Source organism: Salmo salar, unplaced genomic scaffold, assembly GCF_965601325.2.
Source record: "Salmo salar unplaced genomic scaffold, fSalSal1 ptg000136l, whole genome shotgun sequence".
In the NCBI taxonomy this organism is placed as follows: domain Eukaryota; kingdom Metazoa; phylum Chordata; class Actinopteri; order Salmoniformes; family Salmonidae; genus Salmo; species Salmo salar.
In genome coordinates this window covers 995,012-1,018,066 of record NW_027675321.1, presented here as the reverse complement: position 1 = coordinate 1,018,066, position 23,055 = coordinate 995,012, and the positions used below count along the sequence as shown (strand labels likewise).

Sequence of the window (23,055 nt, the reverse complement as noted above, 5' to 3'; positions counted from 1 at the left end):
AACCCCCTGATCAAATCAAATCAAATTATATTTGTGAAATGCTCCGAATTCAACAGGTATAGAAATTGCAGTGAAATGCTTACGTACAAGCCCTTAACCAACAGTGCATTTGTAAGAAAAAAAGGTTAAGAAAGTAGAAAATAAAAAATAAAAAATAAAATAAGACAAATGTTAAAATAAAAAATAGAGAGCAACAAAAAATAACAGTAGCGAGTCAATGTGGAGGCTATATACAGGGTATTACGGTACAGAGTCAATGTGGAGGCTATATACAGGGTATTACGGTACAGAGTCAATGTGGAGGCTATATACAGGGTATTACGGTACAGAGTCAATGTGGAGGCTATATACAGGGTATTACGGTACAGAGTCAATGTGGAGGCTATATACAGGGTATTACGGTACAGAGTCAATGTGGAGGCTATATACAGGGTATTACGGTACAGAGTCAATGTGGAGGCGATATACAGGGTATTACGGTACAGAGTCAATGTGGAGGCTATATACAGGGTATTACGGTACAGAGTCAATGTGGAGGCTATATACAGGGTATTACGGTACAGAGTCAATGTGGAGGCGATATACAGGGTATTACGGTACAGAGTCAATGTGGAGGCTATATACAGGGGGTACCGGTACAGAGTCAATGTGGAGGCTATATACAGGGGGTACCGGTACAGAGTCAATGTGGAGGCTATATACAGGGTATTACGGTACAGAGTCAATGTGGAGGCTATATACAGGGTATTACGGTACAGAGTCAATGTGGAGGCTATATACAGGGTATTACGGTACAGAGTCAATGTGGAGGCTATATACAGGGGGTACCGGTACAGAGTCAATGTGGAGGCTATATACAGGGGGTACCGGTACAGAGTCAATGTGGAGGCTATATACAGGGGGTACCAGTACAGAGTCAATGTGGAGGCTATATACAGGGTATTACGGTACAGAGTCAATGTGGAGGCTATATACAGGGTATTACGGTACAGAGTCAATGTGGAGGCTATATACAGGGTATTACGGTACAGAGTCAATGTGGAGGCTATATACAGGGTATTACGGTACAGAGTCAATGTGGAGGCTATATACAGGGTATTACGGTACAGAGTCAATGTGGAGGCTATATACAGGGTATTACGGTACAGAGTCAATGTGGAGGCTATATACAGGGTGTTACGGTACAGAGTCAATGTGGAGGCTATATACAGGGGGTACCGGTACAGAGTCAATGTGGAGGCTATATACAGGGTATTACGGTACAGAGTCAATGTGGAGGCTATATACAGGGTGTTACGGTACAGAGTCAATGTGGAGGCTATATACAGGGGGTACCGGTACAGAGTCAATGTGGAGACTATATACAGGGGGTACCGGTACAGAGTCAATGTGGAGGCTATATACAGGGTATTACGGTACAGAGTCAATGTGGAGGCTATATACAGGGTATTACGGTACAGAGTCAATGTGGAGGCTATATACAGGGGGTACCGGTATAGAGTCAATGTGGAGGCTATATACAGGGTATTATGGTACAGAGTCAATGTGGAGGCTATATACAGGGTATTACGGTACAGAGTCAATGTGGAGGCTATATACAGGGTATTACGGTACAGAGTCAATGTGGAGGCTATATACAGGGGGTACCGGTACAGAGTCAATGTGTAGGCTATATACAGGGTATTATGGTACAGAGTCAACGTGGAGGCTATATACAGGGGGTACCGGTACAGAGTCAATGTGGAGGCTATATACAGGGTATTATGGTACAGAGTCAATGTGGAGGCTATATACAGGGTATTACGGTACAGAGTCAATGTGGAGGCTATATACAGGGGGTACCGGTACAGAGTCAATGTGGAGGCTATATACAGGGGGTACCGGTACAGAGTCAATGTGGAGGCTATATACAGGGGGTACCGGTACAGAGTCAATGTGGAGGCTATATACAGGGGGTACCGGTACAGAGTCAATGTGGAGGCTATATACAGGGGGTACCGGTACAGAGTCAATGTGGAGGCTATATACAGGGGGTACCGGTACAGAGTCAATGTGGAGGCTATATACAGGGTATTACGGTACAGAGTCAATGTGGAGGTTATATACAGGGTATTACGGTACAGAGTCAATGTGGAGGTTATATACAGGGTATTACGGTACAGAGTCAATGTGGAGGATATATACAGGGTATTACGGTACAGAGTCAATGTGGAGGCTATATACAGGGTGTTACGGTACAGAGTCAATGTGGAGGCTATATACAGGGGGTACCGGTACAGAGTCAATGTGGAGGCTATATACAGGGTATTAACGGTACAGAATCAATGTGGAGGCTATATACAGGGTATTACGGTACAGAGTCAATGTGGAGGCTATATACAGGGGGTACCGGTACAGAGTCAATGTGGAGGCTATATACAGGGTATTAACGGTACAGAATCAATGTGGAGGCTATATACAGGGTGTTACGGTACAGAGTCAATGTGGAGGCTATATACAGGGGGTACCGGTACAGAGTCAATGTGGAGGCTATATACAGGGGGTACCGGTACAGAGTCAATGTGGAGGCTATATACAGGGTATTACGGTACAGAGTCAATGTGGAGGCTATATACAGGGTATTACGGTACAGAGTCAATGTGGAGGCTATATACAGGGTATTACGGTACAGAGTCAATGTGGAGGCTATATACAGGGGGTACCGGTACAGAGTCAATATGGAGGCTATATACAGGGGGTACCGGTACAGAGTCAATGTGGAGGCTATATACAGGGGGTACCAGTACAGAGTCAATGTGGAGGCTATATACAGGGTATTACGGTACAGAGTCAATGTGGAGGCTATATACAGGGTATTACGGTACAGAGTCAATGTGGAGGCTATATACAGGGTATTACGGTACAGAGTCAATGTGGAGGCTATATACAGGATATTACGGTACAGAGTCAATGTGGAGGCTATATACAGGGTATTACGGTACAGAGTCAATGTGGAGGCTATATACAGGGTATTACGGTACAGAGTCAATGTGGAGGCTATATACAGGTTGTTACGGTACAGAGTCAATGTGGAGGCTATATACAGGGGGTACCGGTACAGAGTCAATGTGGAGGCTATATACAGGGTATTACGGTACAGAGTCAATGTGGAGGCTATATACAGGGTGTTACGGTACAGAGTCAATGTGGAGGCTATATACAGGGGGTACCGGTACAGAGTCAATGTGGAGACTATATACAGGGGGTACCGGTACAGAGTCAATGTGGAGGCTATATACAGGGTATTACGGTACAGAGTCAATGTGGAGGCTATATACAGGGTATTACGGTACAGAGTCAATGTGGAGGCTATATACAGGGGGTACCGGTACAGAGTCAATGTGGAGGCTATATACAGGGTATTATGGTACAGAGTCAATGTGGAGGCTATATACAGGGTATTACGGTACAGAGTCAATGTGGAGGCTATATACAGGGGGTACCGGTACAGAGTCAATGTGTAGGCTATATACAGGGTATTATGGTACAGAGTCAACGTGGAGGCTATATACAGGGGGTACCGGTACAGAGTCAATGTGGAGGCTATATACAGGGTATTATGGTACAGAGTCAATGTGGAGGCTATATACAGGGTATTACGGTACAGAGTCAATGTGGAGGCTATATACAGGGGGTACCGGTACAGAGTCAATGTGGAGGCTATATACAGGGGGTACCGGTACAGAGTCAATGTGGAGGCTATATACAGGGGGTACCGGTACAGAGTCAATGTGGAGGCTATATACAGGGGGTACCGGTACAGAGTCAATGTGGAGGCTATATACAGGGGGTACCGGTACAGAGTCAATGTGGAGGCTATATACAGGGGGTACCGGTACAGAGTCAATGTGGAGGCTATATACAGGGTATTACGGTACAGAGTCAATGTGGATGTTATATACAGGGTATTACGGTACAGAGTCAATGTGGAGGTTATATACAGGGTATTACGGTACAGAGTCAATGTGGAGGTTATATACAGGGTATTACGGTACAGAGTCAATGTGGAGGCTATATACAGGGTGTTACGGTACAGAGTCAATGTGGAGGCTATATACAGGGGGTACCGGTACAGAGTCAATGTGGAGGCTATATACAGGGTATTAACGGTACAGAATCAATGTGGAGGCTATATACAGGGTGTTACGGTACAGAGTCAATGTGGAGGCTATATACAGGGGGTACCGGTACAGAGTCAATATGGAGGCTATATACAGGGGGTACCGGTACAGAGTCAATGTGGAGGCTATATACAGGGGGTACCGGTACAGAGTCAATGTGGAGGCTATATACAGGGGGTACCGGTACAGAGTCAATGTGGAGGCTATATACAGGGGGTACCGGTACAGAGTCAATGTGGAGGCTATATACAGGGTATTACGGTACAGAGTCAATGTGGAGGCTATATACAGGGGGTACCGGTACAGAGTCAATGTGGAGGCTATATACAGGGTATTACGGTACAGAGTCAATGTGGAGGCTATATACAGGGGGTACCGGTACAGAGTCAATGTGGAGGCTATATACAGGGGGTACCGTTACAGAGTCAATATGGAGGCTATATACAGGGGGTACCGGTACAGAGTCAATGTGGAGGCTATATACAGGGGGTACCGGTACAGAGTCAATGTGGAGGCTATATACAGGGGGTACCGGTACAGAGTCAATGTGGAGGCTATATACAGGGGGTACCAGTACAGAGTCAATGTGGAGGCTATATACAGGGTATTACGGTACAGAGTCAATGTGGAGGCTATATACAGGGTATTACGGTACAGAGTCAATGTGGAGGCTATATACAGGGTATTACGGTACAGAGTCAATGTGGAGGCTATATACAGGGTATTACGGTACAGAGTCAATGTGGAGGCGATATACAGGGTATTACGGTACAGAGTCAATGTGGAGGCTATATACAGGGTATTACGGTACAGAGTCAATGTGGAGGCTATATACAGGGTATTACGGTACAGAGTCAATGTGGAGGCGATATACAGGGTATTACGGTACAGAGTCAATGTGGAGGCTATATACAGGGGGTACCGGTACAGAGTCAATGTGGAGGCTATATACAGGGGGTACCGGTACAGAGTCAATGTGGAGGCTATATACAGGGTATTACGGTACAGAGTCAATGTGGAGGCTATATACAGGGTATTACGGTACAGAGTCAATGTGGAGGCTATATACAGGGTATTACGGTACAGAGTCAATGTGGAGGCTATATACAGGGGGTACCGGTACAGAGTCAATGTGGAGGCTATATACAGGGGGTACCGGTACAGAGTCAATGTGGAGGCTATATACAGGGGGTACCAGTACAGAGTCAATGTGGAGGCTATATACAGGGTATTACGGTACAGAGTCAATGTGGAGGCTATATACAGGGTATTACGGTACAGAGTCAATGTGGAGGCTATATACAGGGTATTACGGTACAGAGTCAATGTGGAGGCTATATACAGGGTATTACGGTACAGAGTCAATGTGGAGGCTATATACAGGGTATTACGGTACAGAGTCAATGTGGAGGCTATATACAGGGTATTACGGTACAGAGTCAATGTGGAGGCTATATACAGGGTGTTACGGTACAGAGTCAATGTGGAGGCTATATACAGGGGGTACCGGTACAGAGTCAATGTGGAGGCTATATACAGGGTATTACGGTACAGAGTCAATGTGGAGGCTATATACAGGGTGTTACGGTACAGAGTCAATGTGGAGGCTATATACAGGGGGTACCGGTACAGAGTCAATGTGGAGACTATATACAGGGGGTACCGGTACAGAGTCAATGTGGAGGCTATATACAGGGTATTACGGTACAGAGTCAATGTGGAGGCTATATACAGGGTATTACGGTACAGAGTCAATGTGGAGGCTATATACAGGGGGTACCGGTATAGAGTCAATGTGGAGGCTATATACAGGGTATTATGGTACAGAGTCAATGTGGAGGCTATATACAGGGTATTACGGTACAGAGTCAATGTGGAGGCTATATACAGGGTATTACGGTACAGAGTCAATGTGGAGGCTATATACAGGGGGTACCGGTACAGAGTCAATGTGTAGGCTATATACAGGGTATTATGGTACAGAGTCAACGTGGAGGCTATATACAGGGGGTACCGGTACAGAGTCAATGTGGAGGCTATATACAGGGTATTATGGTACAGAGTCAATGTGGAGGCTATATACAGGGTATTACGGTACAGAGTCAATGTGGAGGCTATATACAGGGGGTACCGGTACAGAGTCAATGTGGAGGCTATATACAGGGGGTACCGGTACAGAGTCAATGTGGAGGCTATATACAGGGGGTACCGGTACAGAGTCAATGTGGAGGCTATATACAGGGGGTACCGGTACAGAGTCAATGTGGAGGCTATATACAGGGGGTACCGGTACAGAGTCAATGTGGAGGCTATATACAGGGGGTACCGGTACAGAGTCAATGTGGAGGCTATATACAGGGTATTACGGTACAGAGTCAATGTGGAGGTTATATACAGGGTATTACGGTACAGAGTCAATGTGGAGGTTATATACAGGGTATTACGGTACAGAGTCAATGTGGAGGATATATACAGGGTATTACGGTACAGAGTCAATGTGGAGGCTATATACAGGGTGTTACGGTACAGAGTCAATGTGGAGGCTATATACAGGGGGTACCGGTACAGAGTCAATGTGGAGGCTATATACAGGGTATTAACGGTACAGAATCAATGTGGAGGCTATATACAGGGTATTACGGTACAGAGTCAATGTGGAGGCTATATACAGGGGGTACCGGTACAGAGTCAATGTGGAGGCTATATACAGGGTATTAACGGTACAGAATCAATGTGGAGGCTATATACAGGGTGTTACGGTACAGAGTCAATGTGGAGGCTATATACAGGGGGTACCGGTACAGAGTCAATGTGGAGGCTATATACAGGGGGTACCGGTACAGAGTCAATGTGGAGGCTATATACAGGGTATTACAGTACAGAGTCAATGTGGAGGCTATATACAGGGTATTACGGTACAGAGTCAATGTGGAGGCTATATACAGGGTATTACGGTACAGAGTCAATGTGGAGGCTATATACAGGGGGTACCGGTACAGAGTCAATATGGAGGCTATATACAGGGGGTACCGGTACAGAGTCAATGTGGAGGCTATATACAGGGGGTACCAGTACAGAGTCAATGTGGAGGCTATATACAGGGTATTACGGTACAGAGTCAATGTGGAGGCTATATACAGGGTATTACGGTACAGAGTCAATGTGGAGGCTATATACAGGGTATTACGGTACAGAGTCAATGTGGAGGCTATATACAGGATATTACGGTACAGAGTCAATGTGGAGGCTATATACAGGGTATTACGGTACAGAGTCAATGTGGAGGCTATATACAGGGTATTACGGTACAGAGTCAATGTGGAGGCTATATACAGGGTGTTACGGTACAGAGTCAATGTGGAGGCTATATACAGGGGGTACCGGTACAGAGTCAATGTGGAGGCTATATACAGGGTATTACGGTACAGAGTCAATGTGGAGGCTATATACAGGGTGTTACGGTACAGAGTCAATGTGGAGGCTATATACAGGGGGTACCGGTACAGAGTCAATGTGGAGACTATATACAGGGGGTACCGGTACAGAGTCAATGTGGAGGCTATATACAGGGTATTACGGTACAGAGTCAATGTGGAGGCTATATACAGGGTATTACGGTACAGAGTCAATGTGGAGGCTATATACAGGGGGTACCGGTACAGAGTCAATGTGGAGGCTATATACAGGGTATTACGGTACAGAGTCAATGTGGAGGCTATATACAGGGGGTACCGGTACAGAGTCAATGTGGAGGCTATATACAGGGGGTACCGTTACAGAGTCAATATGGAGGCTATATACAGGGGGTACCGGTACAGAGTCAATGTGGAGGCTATATACAGGGGGTACCGGTACAGAGTCAATGTGGAGGCTATATACAGGGGGTACCGGTACAGAGTCAATGTGGAGGCTATATACAGGGTATTACGGTACAGAGTCAATGTGGAGGCTATATACAGGGGGTACCGGTACAGAGTCAATGTGGAGGCTATATACAGGGTATTACGGTACAGAGTCAATGTGGAGGCTATATACAGGGGGTACCGGTACAGAGTCAATGTGGAGGCTATATACAGGGGGTACCGTTACAGAGTCAATGTGCAGGCTGTATACAGGGGCTACCGGTACAGAGTCAATGTGCGGGGGAACTGGCTAGTCAATATTGAGGTAATATGTCCATGTAGGTAGCGGTAAAGTGACTATACATGGATAACTGGGTAGAAGAAGGTAATTGAGGTAATATTTACATGTAGGTAGAGGTAAAGTGACTGTGGATAACTGGGTAGAAGGTGTTGCCCCCAGTGTCAAAGCCCAAGGTAGTCAAGTCTTGTTATTTTTGTAGACCTAGCCTTCAACCAGTGATACATTGTTTAAGTTTCTTTCCCATGAGATTCGGCTTAGGGAAGGGGTATCGTGTGGCTACAGCTTTTTATTGTGGAACTTTCCCAGGAAATCAGACACTCTTTTTAAAGAGTACATCAATACCTTCTTGAGAGGCCAACAAATGGCTTCAGGATATCCTACATCAGGCACTGATCAGGAGAGCGAAGACAGATACATTCAGGACTATTATGAAAAAGAGGGCATACGTCTTGACCCTGACCAGGTCACCAAAGCCAAAATAAACGTGTGTAAACTTCTCTTGAACAGTTTGTGGGGCAAATTTTCTCAGAGAAGCAATATGTTAACAACATCTATCATTAAATATCCCAAATAATTATTGGAATACATTTTTTTCAGACCAATATGAAATTTCAAATGTTTAGTTCTTGAGTCAAGACATATCTCTGTTGTAATGGAGACGTAACAAGAGGAGGGGTCTACCAGCTTCTACCATGGCCTATGGACTATATACCCTCATGGAGCAGCTGCAGAGGAGGGGTCTACCAGCTTCTACCATGACATATGGACTATAAACCCTCATGGAGCAGCTGCAGAGGAGGGGTCTACCAGCTTCTACCACGGCCTATGGACTATATACCCTCATGGAGCAGCTGCAGAGGAGGGTTCTACCAGCTTCTACCACGGCCTATGGACTATACACTCTCATGGAGCAGCTGCAGAGGAGGGGTCTACCAGCTTCTACCACGGCCTATGGACTATACACCCTCATGGAGCAGCTGCAGAGGAGGGTTCTACCAGCTTCTACCACGGCCTATGGACTATATTCCCTCATGGAGCAGCTGCAGAGGAGGGGTCTACCAGCTTCTACCACGGCCTATGGACTATATACCCTCATGGAGCAGCTGCAGAGGAGGGTTCTACCAGCTTCTACCATGGCCTATGGACTATACACCCTCATGGAGCAGCTGCAGAGGAGGGTTCTACCAGCTTCTACCATGACCTATGGACTATATACCCTCATGGAGCAGCTGCAGAGGAGGGTTCTACCAGCTTCTACCACGACCTATGGACTATATACCCTCATGGAGCAGCTGCAGAGGAGGGTTCTACCAGCTTCTACCACGGCCTATGGACTATATACCCTCATGGAGCAGCTGCAGAGGAGGGGTCTACCAGCTTCTACCACGGCCTATGGACTATACACCCTCATGGAGCAGCTGCAGAGGAGGGGTCTACCAGCTTCTACCACGGCCTATGGACTATATACCCTCATGGAGCAGCTGCAGAGGAGGGGTCTACCAGCTTCTACCACGGCCTATGGACTATATACCCTCATGGAGCAGCTGCAGAGGAGGGTTCTACCAGCTTCTACCACGGCCTATGGACTATATACCCTCATGGAGCAGCTGCAGAGGAGGGTTCTACCAGCTTCTACCACGGCCTATATACCCTCATGGAGCAGCTGCAGAGGAGGGTTCTACCAGCTTCTACCACGGCCTATGGACTATATTCCCTCATGGAGCAGCTGCAGAGGAGGGTTCTACCAGCTTCTACCATGACCTATGGACTATATACCCTCATGGAGCAGCTGCAGAGGAGGGGTCTACCAGCTTCTACCATGGCCTATGGACTATACACCCTCATGGAGCAGCTGCAGAGGAGGGTTCTACCAGCTTCTACCATGGCCTATGGACTATAAACCCTCATGGAGCAGCTGCAGAGGAGGGTTCTTTACCATGACACAGACTCTGTGGTAGATGTAAGCAAACCTGGTGATTGGAACCCCTCTCTCAGCAACTATTTGGGTGGTTTAACGAGTGAACTCGAAGATGGTGACCATATTATTTCAATAACATGATACAATTTAACATTTGTGACATTCTTTAAACATTTGATGTGAGCATACACATTGATTATAGAGTCTTAAAGGATATATACTTAAACACTTTTCTAACAAAACGATCTACTGTCCTATCATTACTTCTTAAATCATCATTATAAAGAGATACAACATCTTCAAAAGAAACTCCACGGGCTCTTTGGCCACAGGTAGAAAACACAGTGTTGACCACAGGTAGAATACACAGTGTTGACCACAGGTAGAATACACAGTGTTGACCACAGGTAGAATACACAGTGTTGACCACAGATAGGATACACAGTGTTGACCACAGATAGGATACACAGTGTTGACCACAGGTACAATACACAGTGTTGACCACAGGTAGAATACACAGTGTTGACCACAGGTAGAATACACAGTGTTGACCACAGGTAGAATACACAGTGTTGACCACAGGTACAATACACAGTGTTGGCCACAGGTAGAATAAACAGTGTTGACCACAGGTACAATACACAGTGTTGACCACAGGTAGAATACACAGTGTTGACCACAGATAGGATACACAGTGTTGACCACAGATAGGATACACAGTGTTGACCACAGGTACAATACACAGTGTTGACCACAGGTAGAATACACAGTGTTGACCACAGGTAGAATACACAGTGTTGACCACAGGTAGAATACACAGTGTTGACCACAGGTACAATACACAGTGTTGGCCACAGGTAGAATACACAGTGTTGACCACAGGTACAATACACAGTGTTGACCACAGGTAGAATACACAGTGTTGACCACAGGTAGAATACACAGTGTTGACCACAGGTAGAATACACAGTGTTGACCACAGGGAGAACACAGTGTTGACCACAGGTAGAATACACAGTGGTGACCACAGGTAGAAAACACAGTGTTGACCACAGGTAGAATACACAGTGGTGACCACAGGTAGAAAACAGTGTTGACCACAGGTAGAATACACAGTGTTGACCACAGGTAGAATACAGAGTGTTGACCACAGGTAGAATACACAGTGTTGACCACAGGGAGAATACACAGTGTTGACCACAGGTAGAATACACAGTGTTGACCACAGGTAGAAAACACAGTGTTGACCACAGGGAGAATACACAGTGTTGACCACAGGTAGAATACACAGTGTTGACCACAGGTAGAAAACACAGTGTTGACCACAGGGAGAATACACAGTGGTAACCACAGGTTGTTGAAAGGTTATATTGTACTTCTTTGAAGCTGTAGTAGATCTTTGATCCATTTTTGTTTAAAAACTGTTTACTAAATGGGGGGAAATTAGAAAATGTGGGGGGAAAGCCGTAGGAATCCAAAAAAGTGAAATGAGAAAATCCGGGGGGGAAAATGATGAGATTTTTCTACCTCCTTCGTCATCTTCTAATGTGACAGCTAACCAATGTTCATCAGGCAGGTGTTTAGCATGGGTATTGACAATGAACATGGCCGGTTGCTCCTGCCATTTCTCAATAGGTAGTTCATCACAAGCCCAAACTCCACAAAACAGTTTTCCGGTCAAGGGGTTCATGAGACCTTCTAGCTCTTGGGTATTCATGTTTTGATCAATGATCCTTAATACAGTGGGGGGGGAAAGTATTTCATCCCCTGCTGATTTTGTACGTTTGCCCACTGACAAAGAAATGATCAGTCTATAATTTTAATAGTAGGTTTATTTGAACAGTGAGAGACAGAATAACAACAACAAAAATCCAGAAAAATGCACGTCAAAAATGTTATAAAATGATTTGCATTTACATGAGGGAAATAAGTATTTGACCCCTCTGCAAAACATGACTTAGTACTTGGTGGCAAAACCCTTGTTGGCAATCACAGAGGTCAGACGTTTCTTGTAGTTGGCCACCAGGTTTGCACACATCTCAGGAGGGATTTTGTCCCACTCCTCTTAGCAGATCTTCTCCAAGTCATTAAGGTTTCGAGGCTGACGTTTGGCAACTCGAACCTTCATCTCCCTCCACAGATTTTCTATGGGATTAAGGTCTGGAGACTGGCTAGGTCACTCCAGGACCTTAATGTGCTTCTTCTTGAGCCACTCCTTTGTTGCCTTGGCCGTGTGTTTTGGGTCATTGTCATGCTGGAATACCCATCCATGACCCATTTTCAATGCCCTGGCTGAGGGAAGGAGGTTCTCACCCAAGATTTGACGGTACATGGCCCCGTCCAACGTCCCTTTGATGCGGTAAAGTTGTCCTGTCCCCTTAGCAGAAAAACACCCCCAAAGCATAATGTTTCCACCTCCATGTTTGACGGTGGGATGGTGTTCTTGGGGTCATAGGCATCATTCCTCCTCCTCCAAACACGGCGAGTTGAGTTGATGCCAAAGAGCTCCATTTTGGTCTCATCTGACCACAACACTTTCACCAGTTGTCCTCTGAGTCATTCAGATGTTCATTGGCAAACTTCAGACGGGAATGTATATGTGCTTTCTTGAGCAGGGGGACCTTGCAGGCGCTGCAGGATTTCAGTCCTTCACGGCGTAGAGTGTTACCATTTGTTTTCTTGGTGACTATGGTCCCAGCTGCCTTGAGATCATTGACAAGATCCTCCCGTGGAGTTCTGGGCTGATTCCTCACCGTTCTCATGATCATTGCAACTCCACGAGGTGAGATCTTGCATGGAGCACCAGGCCGAGGGAGAGTTACCATGGTTATTAATATTTACAGGGACACTGAAGAGCCAACATAATGAACCCTAAACCCTGGATAGAGGGGCTCAGTGAATGTGGAGGTGAATGTGATCAGGTGGGTCAGTGTGTCAGAGGAGGCTCTATAGAAGGACAGAGTGCCGGCTGGCCAGTCCAGATACACTCCTACTCTGTGGGGGCTGGAGGGGCGGACGTCTATGGTAGTGAGATGATTATTATACCAGGCATAGTAACTGTTGTCATAGCAGAACAGACACCAGGACTTGTCATTGTTTCCAAGCCAACAGTCCTCACTCCTTCCTCTCCTGTTGATTCCTTTATATGTCATTCCTATACCAGCCCCTTCTCCACTCCACTCTACCTCCCAGTAACAGCACCCAGTCAGACCCTCTCTACACAGCACCTCTCCACAGTCCTCAAATCTCTCTGGGTGATCAGGATACAGCTGCTCCTCTCTCCTACATGTCACCTTTCTGTTCTCCTCAGACAGAGAGAGGAGTCTGTTTACTGTGTTTGGGTCCAGTGTGAGATCACAGACATCTGATGGATGAAACCAGACACAATATTAGAAATCATCATCATTCACATTAGAATGTTAACTCACTTTTCACTAATTCATTTAATGTCGATGTTTCTAGGTATCAAAAGGAGAAGTTAAGGTAACTTGAGACTTGTTGAATGATCATATGTTATACTGTATGGTAATATAAAACACACGTATTCACAATAATTACACACACACACACACACACACACCTGTATACACAAACACAAATTTATTACGTAACACGAACACGCCCCACACACACACACACACACACACACACACACACACACACACACACACACACCACACACACACACACACACACACACACACACACACACACACACACACACACACACACACACACAGTCAAATCAACTCTTTGTAAAAGTTGGTGTCCCTGATTTCTGCTTCTGTAGAACTACAGCTGATATTTAATATGACCAAGTCAGTAATGATGGTGGTCTTTGACTTAAGACTTATTCTTAGTCATATTCTTCACAGCAGTCAACACTCACATTTTCTAAGTCCAGGTTTCATTCTGAACTCTCCACCATGTTCCACACTGTAGCGGTAAGCAGAAAAACAGACAGCCATTGAGGGATACACCTGAACTAACACACACACACACACACACACACACACACACACACACACACACACACACACACACACACACACACACACACACACACTGGACACAGTCAGCATATAACTTTGTCCAAGTGGTGGTAAGAACGTTTGTCTTAACTAGCCTGAAAAATCAAACATGTCTGATATGAACATTGACATAAACCCTCTACATACTTGAGTTTCTCCAGTCTGCAGTGTGGATCCTCCAGTCCAGCAGAGAGCAGTCTGACTCCTGAGTCTCCTGGGTGATTGTAGCTCAGGTCCAACTCTCTCAGGTGTGAGGGGTTTGACCTCAGAGCTGAGACCAGAGAATCACAGCCTTCCTCTGTGACTAGACAGCCTGACAGCCTGCAAAGAGTCAAATCATATTAAAATCACACTGCTATTCTTTGGTGGTGAAAATAGTGGCAGTATATTTCTTCAACATATTCAGATACATCAGTGTCCTGAAACCTACCAAATCTATTCATCAATTAATGTATCATATTATAAATTACAGATTATCAAAGTTTTGCCTGCAGATAGAAACATGTATAATTCAAATATTTGAGTAGACTGACCAGACCAGTTTAAAAGCAGTATCAGTCAAAAAACAGACAGTGAGGAATCAGATTTAGATTGTATTGAGTATACAGTCCACACCATATCTATTTTGACAGTGAAGATAACATTTTAAATGTGGCTCTAAACTCCAACATTTTGGATTTCAGATCAAATGTTTCATATGAGGTGACAGTATATAATGTCACCTTTTATATGAGGATATTTTCATATCTGATAATACTGACCTCAGAGTCTCCAGTTTACAGTGGGGATTCCCCAGTCCAGCAGAGAGCAGCTTCACTCCTGAATCCTTCAGGTCATTTTTACTCAGGTCCAGCTCTCTCAGGTGTGAGGGGTTTGAACTGAGAACTGAGGCCAACACTTCACAGGATGTGTCTGTGAGTTTACAGCCAGTGAGTCTGCCAACACAGAAGAAATACAATGACAGACAGGTTGTATTAAAATGATATTCTCAGCTTTCCCTGCTCACGCCGTGTACATTCATGGCTCAAGGCTACAACTTTACTGATCAGTTTGTATTGTAGTTTAAGATTTTTAAGAGTTTAATATAATGTTACCTTTTATATGAGGATATTTTCATACATATCTTTTTCACCATTTATAAAAATGAAAGCACTTTATGTATCTAGTCCCCCCATTTAAATAAGTCATAAGTATTCTGACCAATTCATTTATAGTGTATTAAAATAGTCAAAAGATTAGTGTTTGGTTGTAAACTAGTTGGTTGCATTTGCAGTTTGTTTTGGTTGTGTTTTGCCCAATAATAAAATGGTGGATGTTGACTGGATTAATATTCTGTCTAAGTGAGTAGATAACATGTTTCTAAACACTACTAAATGAATCCTGATGATAACATGATTAATAGAGAAAGTTACAGAGGCTACAACAAAACATGCTAACCTCTCACCATTACCAACAGAGGCTACAACAAAACATGCTAACTCTCACCATTAACAATAACAGAGGATACAACAAAACATGCTAACCTCTCACCATTACCAATAGAGGCTACAACAGAACATGCTAACCTCTCACCATTACCAATAACAGAGGATACAACAAAACATGCTAACCTCTCACCATTACCAATAACAGAGGCTACAACAAAACATGCTAACCTCTCACCATTGCCAATAACAGAGGATACAACAAAACATGCTAACCTCTCACCATTACCAATAACAGAGGATACAACAAAACATGCTAACCTCTCACCATTACCAATAACAGAGGCTACAACAAAACATGCTAACCTCTCACCATTGCCAATAACAGAGGATACAACAAAACATGCTAACCTCTCACCATTACCAATAACAGAGGATACAACAAAACATGCTAACCTCTCACCATTACCAATAACAGAGGCTCATTCCTCTTTATTCACGATTAATACCTGATTATTCATAGCATCCACATGAATGTAGAAGAAACATCAGAAACATCTTCTATTCTTACTCCAAAATGACAGGACATTATTCACCATTAACTTACTATTAGGAAAAATATAATCTAAAACACAACCCAATTTTAAACTGTAAGCTTCACTGTCCAAACACATGTGGTGTGGACTATGTGTGTCTGGTAAACACATGTGGATCTGGTGAACAGTTATCACTTGTTGACCAACTACAGGAATACTGACCTCAGAGTCTCCAGTCTGCAGTGTGGATCCTCCAGTCCAGTAGAGAGCAGCTTCACTCCTGAATCCTTCAGGTCATTGTTACTCAGGTCCAGCTCTCTCAGGTGTGAGGGGTTTGAACTGAGAACTGAGACCAGAGAAGCACAGCCTCCCTCTGTGACTCCACAGCCTGACAGCCTGCAAAGAGATCATCATGACTTCAAACACACTGTTAATTTAACACCAGTAGTGTAGAAGGACAACGGTAGATGCATTTGGTTTATTCTCCCACACAACATATAGATTCATCTTCCGTCTCCTAGAATTGTATGGTCATATTGTAATACTAGATTGAATATCTGATTCAATATGTTATTCAATATAATATTATATACATATTATAATACATCTTTTTCTCTAAACTGAATATTTCTTCCTGATGATTAGTTAAATGTCATTTTATTTACTCACAGAGCAGCTCTGGAGGCTTTGACCACTGGCAGCAGCCTCAGAAGACCTTTCTCTGATCTGGAGTATTTCTTCAGGTCAAACACATCCAGCTCCTTTTCTGAAGTCAGCAACACAAAGACCAGAGCTGACCACTGTGCAGGTGACAGGTTGGGTTTTGAGAGACTTCCTGAGCTCAGGTAGCTTTGGATCTCCTCCACTAGAGAATGGTCATTCAGTTCATTCAGACAGTGGAACAGATTGATGCTCCTCTCTGGAGAGGGATTCTTCCTGATCTTCTCTTTGATGTACTTGACTGTCTCATGGCTCTGTGAGCTGCTTCTTGTCTTTGTCAGCAGACCTTGTAAGTGCTTCTGATTGGACTCCAGTGAGAGACCCAGAAGGAAGCGGAGGAACAGGTCCAGGTTTCCTGTCTCACTTTGTAAGGCTTTATCCACAGCACTCTTGTAGAAAGTAACTTCAGGCTCGTCTTTTGTTTTCGGTTTGTCCAATAGATTGTCATTGTTGTTGATGAATGAGAGGAACACATATACAGCAGCCAGAAACTCCTGAATGCTCAGATGAACAAAGCAGTACACCTTGTCCTGGTACAGCACACATTCCTCTTTAAAGAGCTGTGTGCACAATCCTGAGTACACTGAGGCTTCACTGACATCAATGCCAGCCTCCTTCAGTTCTCCTTCATAGAAAATCAGATTTGCCATTCACAAGCTGTTGAAAAGCCAGTTTTCCCAGTGACAGAATGCTCTCTTTATTCCAGTGTGGGCCTGTCTCTTCTTCCCCAAGATACTTTTCATTCTTCTGTTTGGTATGAAACACCACAAGGTGTGTGTACATCTCAGTCAGAGTCTTGGGCATCTCTTCTCTCTTATGTTTCAGCATGTGTTCGAGGACTGTTGCAGAAATCCAACAGAAGACTGGAATGTGGCACATGATGTGGAGGCTCCTTGATGTCTTTATGTGTGAGATGATTCTGCTGGCCAGGTCCTCATCCCTGAATCTCTTCCTGAAGTACTCCTCCTTCTGTGGGTCATTGAACCCTCGTACCTCTGTCACCTGGTCAACACACTCTGAAGGGATCCTATTGGCTGCTGCAGGTCGGGTAGTTATCCAGAGGAGAGCAGAGGGAAGCAGATTTCCCTTGATGAGATTTGTCAGCAGAACATCCACTGAGGTTGACTTTGTGACGTCCCAACAGATCTTGTTATTCTGGAAGTCTAGGGGCAGTCGGCACTCATCCAGACCATCAAAGATGAACAGAACTTTGTACTTGTTGTAGATGGAGATTCCTGATTGTTTGGTTTCCATTGAGAAGTGATTAAGAAGTTCAATGAAAGTACGTTTGTCCTCTTTCATCAAATTCAGCTCCCGAAAAGGGAATGAAAATACAAATTGGACATCCTGATTTGCTTTTCCTTCAGCCCAGTCCAGAATGAACTTCTGCACAGAGACAGTTTTTCCAATGCCAGCGACTCCCTTTGTCAGCACAGTTCTGATACGCTTGTCTTGTCCGGTTAAGGGTTTGAAGATGTCGTTACATTTGACTGCAGTCTCTGGTCTTGATTGTTTCCTGGTTGTTGTCTCAATCTGTCTCAGCTCATGTTCATTATTGACCTGTCCTGTTCCACCCTCTGTGATGTAGAGCTCTGTGTAGATCTTATTGAGAAGTGTTGGGTTTCCTTGTTTAGCGATCCCCTCAAATACACATTGAAACTTCTTCTTTAGATTAGATTTGAGTTCACGTTGGCAAATCACAGCAAGCTCATCTGAATGAAGAAATAACACAGAGGATATTAATATTACGTCTGTTTTAATGTCTACAGTATTGAAGGACTGTTAAAGTTTTAAAATAATAATTTATTCTCTTAAGTGACTGTATAAATGTATAAATGTTTTCTTAATGCATTACAGACTGGTGTGACTGATTATATTATTATTGATGGTATTATTAATGTTGTCTCTCTGTCTCTGTCTCTCTCTCTAAATTAATCAACACAATACATCCCTGCTGCTACTTGATGAGGTCACTAGGTGTTGTGTTAAGGCTGCTACAATATCATTGAGTTACATAGCTACTTTAGCTGTACTTTAGCTACAGCTTTTAAATGTTATAAAACATCATTCAACATGAGGCAGACAGATCTTACATTTCTCCAGTGTGTCAGCAAGCTCCTTCTGGTTCATTTTCCTCAGGACGTGCAGTGTGATCTTCAGAGCCCCCTCTCTGGCACTGCTCTCCTGCTTCTCATCTTCAGCATGCACCAATTCCTCATCCTGCTTCTGACTCTCAAAGCCTTGTGGGAGTTCTGGACTAAGAATCCTCTTGAACATTTTCAGCTCGTTCTTCACAAATGTCATAATTTTCTCTTCAAGCAACTAAAATAAATCAAGTAAATAAGTTAAGCAAGAGAAGAAATGCTTTCTCATTAACACAATAATGAATAATTGACAGATCAACTTTACTTGAGGAAAACAAAAACAAATGTTCATAACAGGATCACATACACTGAATATAGAGTCCAGGTCTGTTTGATGACTCTGGGAAAACTGACCACTGAGAATCTCTGACTCTGATCTCTCCTGTTGGTTTCTGTGGACAAAACATGAGATTACAGTACACACACACACACACACACACACACACACACACACACACACACACACACACACACACACACACACACACACACACACACACACACACACACACACACACACACACACACACACACACACACACACACACTGTTTTAGGACTATGAAAATGGACTAAAGGATTAGCCTATGGATTATGAAAACAACCAAAAGAAATGTGAAAATGGGAGAGGAGAAATTACTAGAGACAGTGTTGTTTAACTCACTGACCATGACCCATGAGTTCTTCTTACCTTTGTTCAGTAGAAAAGTCTCCCTCTCTAAACCATATAGGTTGAATCATAGACCAGTCACTCTTCATGGACACACAGCTGGGTACAGGGGAGGCTGGTCTCTCCTGCTTGATTGGGCTTCAACACAACAGAGACAAACATTACATCTCTCATCTACTCTGATCTCAGATGGGAAACATAAGAAGAGTTCCAAAACATTACATATCACTTTACAGAAATGAGCTTTTATTGTTTAAAGAAATTATGTATTAATTATTACATCTCTCACAGACAAGGATTTGTTTAAAATCTATCACTTGATGGTTTCATTTCAGAGAGACAAAAATCAAAAAAGTTTTTTTATGCAAAATGTTATATATCTCCCTCACTCTCAAATGTGACCGACCGGCTCAATATTGTTATCATAAAATTGTTATCTCACCTCTTAGCTTTGGTGTCATGTCCCCCAGAGAGATGCATTTTGGAGGCAGGGCCCCCCTCCTCTCTCTCCCCAGAGAGACTCATTTTAGAGCACTGACCCCTGTAAACAGAGATCCAGCATGTTGGTTGTGGTTAACACAGAGACAACTAAACAGAGATCCAGCATGTTGGTTGTGGTTAAGACAGTAACAACTAAACAGAGATCCAACATGTTGGTTGTGGTTAACACAGTGACAACTAAACAGAGATCCAGCATGTTGGTTGTGGTTAACACAGTGACAACTAAACAGAGATCCAGCATGTTGGTTGTGGTCAACACAGTAACAACTAAACAGAGATCCAGCATGTTGGTTGTGGTTAACACAGTGACAACTAAACAGAGATCCAACATGTTGGTTGTGGTTAACACAGTGACAACTAAACAGAGATCCAGCATGTTGGTTGTGGTTAACACAGTGACAACTAAACAAAGATCCAGCATGTTGGCTGTGGTTAACACAGTGACAACTAAACAGAGATCCAGCATGTTGGTTGTGGTTAACACAGTGAGAACTAAACAGAGATCCAGCATGTTGGTTGTGGTTAACACAGTGACAACTAAACAGAGATCCAGCATGTTGGTTGTGGTTAACACAGTGACAACTAAACAGAGATCCAGCATGTTGGTTGTGGTTAACACAGTGACTAATTCTTGAATGTCAATTGTTCTCATTCATTTATTATCTCTTTGAGAAATATATTTTTAACAACTTTCTCTTTTACTTCACTATATTCATGAAGAAAATGATGTACTTTTTATTCCTTACATTTTCCCTGACACCCAAAAGTACTCGTTACATGTTGAATGCTTAGCAGGACAGAAAACGGTCCAATTTGAACACTTATCAAGAGAACATCCCTACTGCCTCTGATCTGGAGGACTCACTAAACAGAGCACATCCCTGGTCATCCCTACTGCCTCTGATCTGGAGGACTCACTAAACAGAGAACATCCCTGGTCATCCCTACTGCCTCTGATCTGGAGGACTCACTAAACAGAGAACATCCCTGGTCATCCCTACTGCCTCTGATCTGGAGGACTCACTAAACAGAGAACATCCCTGGTCATTACTACTGCCTCTGATCTGGAGGACTCACTAAACAGAGAACGTCCCTGGTCATCCCTACTGCCTCTGATCTGGAGGACTCACTAAACAGAGAACATCCCTGGTCATCCCCTGCCTCTGATCTGACAGACTCACTAAACACAAATGCTTCATTTTTAAATGACGTCTGAGTGTTGGAGTGTGACCCTGGTTATCCGTAAATTAAAATAACAAGAAAATTGTGCCGTCTGGTTTGCTTAATAAAAGGAATTTTAAATTATCACTACTTTACTTTTACTTTTGATGCTTAAGTATATTTTAGCAATTACATTTACTTTTGATACTTAATTATATTTGAAACCAAATACTTTGACTTTTACTGAAGAAGTATTTTACTGGGTGACTTTCACTTTTAATTGAGTCATTTTCTATTAAGGTATCTTTACTTTTACTCCAGTATGAGAATTGAGTACTTTTTCCACCACTGTTCTAACGTTCTAGAGACATATGAGCCACAGTTTCAACAGACATTTTGTAACTGCGTGGGCTACAAAGTTACTTTCAGTTTCATATAAGGAAATAAAGTAACGGTCACTGGGTGAATTCGTTTTGCATTGCCCGGCTCCCCGGGTGCGCAGAGTTTACGCATTTTAGACCATTCTATTGTTCCTTAAAATAAAACTCCACTCACCTGTAGCACCGGGCCATGCAAAACGAACTTCCCACTGTCGCAGGGCACTGAGACACAGAGTTCTAAACCCAGAAGCGTTTCCTCAAGACGTCTCTCTTACATTATTTTAGATAAACATATAATTTACTCGTAACCAAGTTTAGCTGTGTTTTTTCCTCCAGAATGTGAATTACTGTAGGACTATAATAATTGTTAACAGGCCTACAAACCCAAAAGGTTTTAATTTGAGAATGTTCATTTGTATGCCTCAAATATTAAACTGTCTTAAATATTTAATGATTAGTTGAATCAGGTGTGTAAGTGCTGGTAAGAACAAAAGGATGAGAAACCCTGAGATAAACATTAAACCATATAATGTAAAAGCTCCTCCACCATCTTTACCAGACGTTTTACTGATAACATGTAGACCTACTGATTAGTTTCCACTTTGAAAACTGCTGTCTGTCAGCAACTCAGCTCAAGTAGCAGTTCTACTAACTAGTAATATCTCATTCCTAGTATTCATTCTCTTACTCTGTCCTTTAGAATAGATTATTGTTCAGAAATACTTACTTTATTTTTCAATAATCTCCATATAGTGTTTTCTGCTCTGTCGTCTCAAAATGGATCCTGTACAAAAGAACAACTTTACTTTCTGTTTCAATCAGCCATCTCCCCACCCTGATAATAAAGTTTTTTATTGGTATCTTCCACTAGAGGGCAGTAAACACCTGCTGTTCGGTTTCATACAGGCAGTGTCCCAGAGTTGGATTGCTGATCTAGAATCAGGTCCCCCCTCTCCATGTAATCTGATTCATTATGATATAGGATCAGGTCCCCCCTCTCCATGTAATCTGACTCATTATGATATAGGATCAGGTCCCCCCTCTCCATGTAATCTGACTCATTATTATCTAGGATCAGGTCCCCCCCTCTCCATGTAATCTGATTCATTATGATCTAGGATCAGGTCCCCCCTCTCCATGTAATCTGATTCATTGTGATCTAGGATCAGGTCCCTCCTCTCCATGTAATCTGATTCATTATGATCTAGGATCAGGTCCACCCTCTCCATGTAATCTGATTCATTATGATCTAGGATCAGGTCCCCCCT

The 23,055-nt window shown here is 43.5% G+C and overlaps 1 protein-coding gene and 1 long non-coding RNA gene across 2 annotated transcripts in view; both read right to left on the bottom strand.

Moving 5' to 3' along the window:
- LOC145866915 (stonustoxin subunit beta-like) overlaps positions 1–15,387 on the bottom strand; it is a 131,228-nt gene extending 115,841 nt beyond the window's left edge. The window contains exons 1-3 of the mRNA XM_082970988.1: positions 15,347–15,387; positions 14,400–14,573; positions 14,111–14,157 (exon numbers count right to left, since the gene is read on the bottom strand). Coding sequence (XP_082827114.1) covers positions 14,111–14,157; positions 14,400–14,573; positions 15,347–15,387 — 262 coding nt within the window. The remainder of the gene's footprint in view (positions 1–14,110; positions 14,158–14,399; positions 14,574–15,346) is intronic.
- Positions 15,388–19,026: 3,639 nt separating this feature from the next.
- Positions 19,027–20,288, bottom strand: LOC145866922 (uncharacterized). The gene is made up of 3 exons (XR_014383159.1): positions 20,188–20,288; positions 19,384–19,883; positions 19,027–19,254 (listed from the first exon to the last, which is right to left on the bottom strand). It is a non-coding gene; the product is annotated as an uncharacterized LOC145866922 (long non-coding RNA).
- Positions 20,289–23,055: the final 2,767 nt, after the last annotated feature.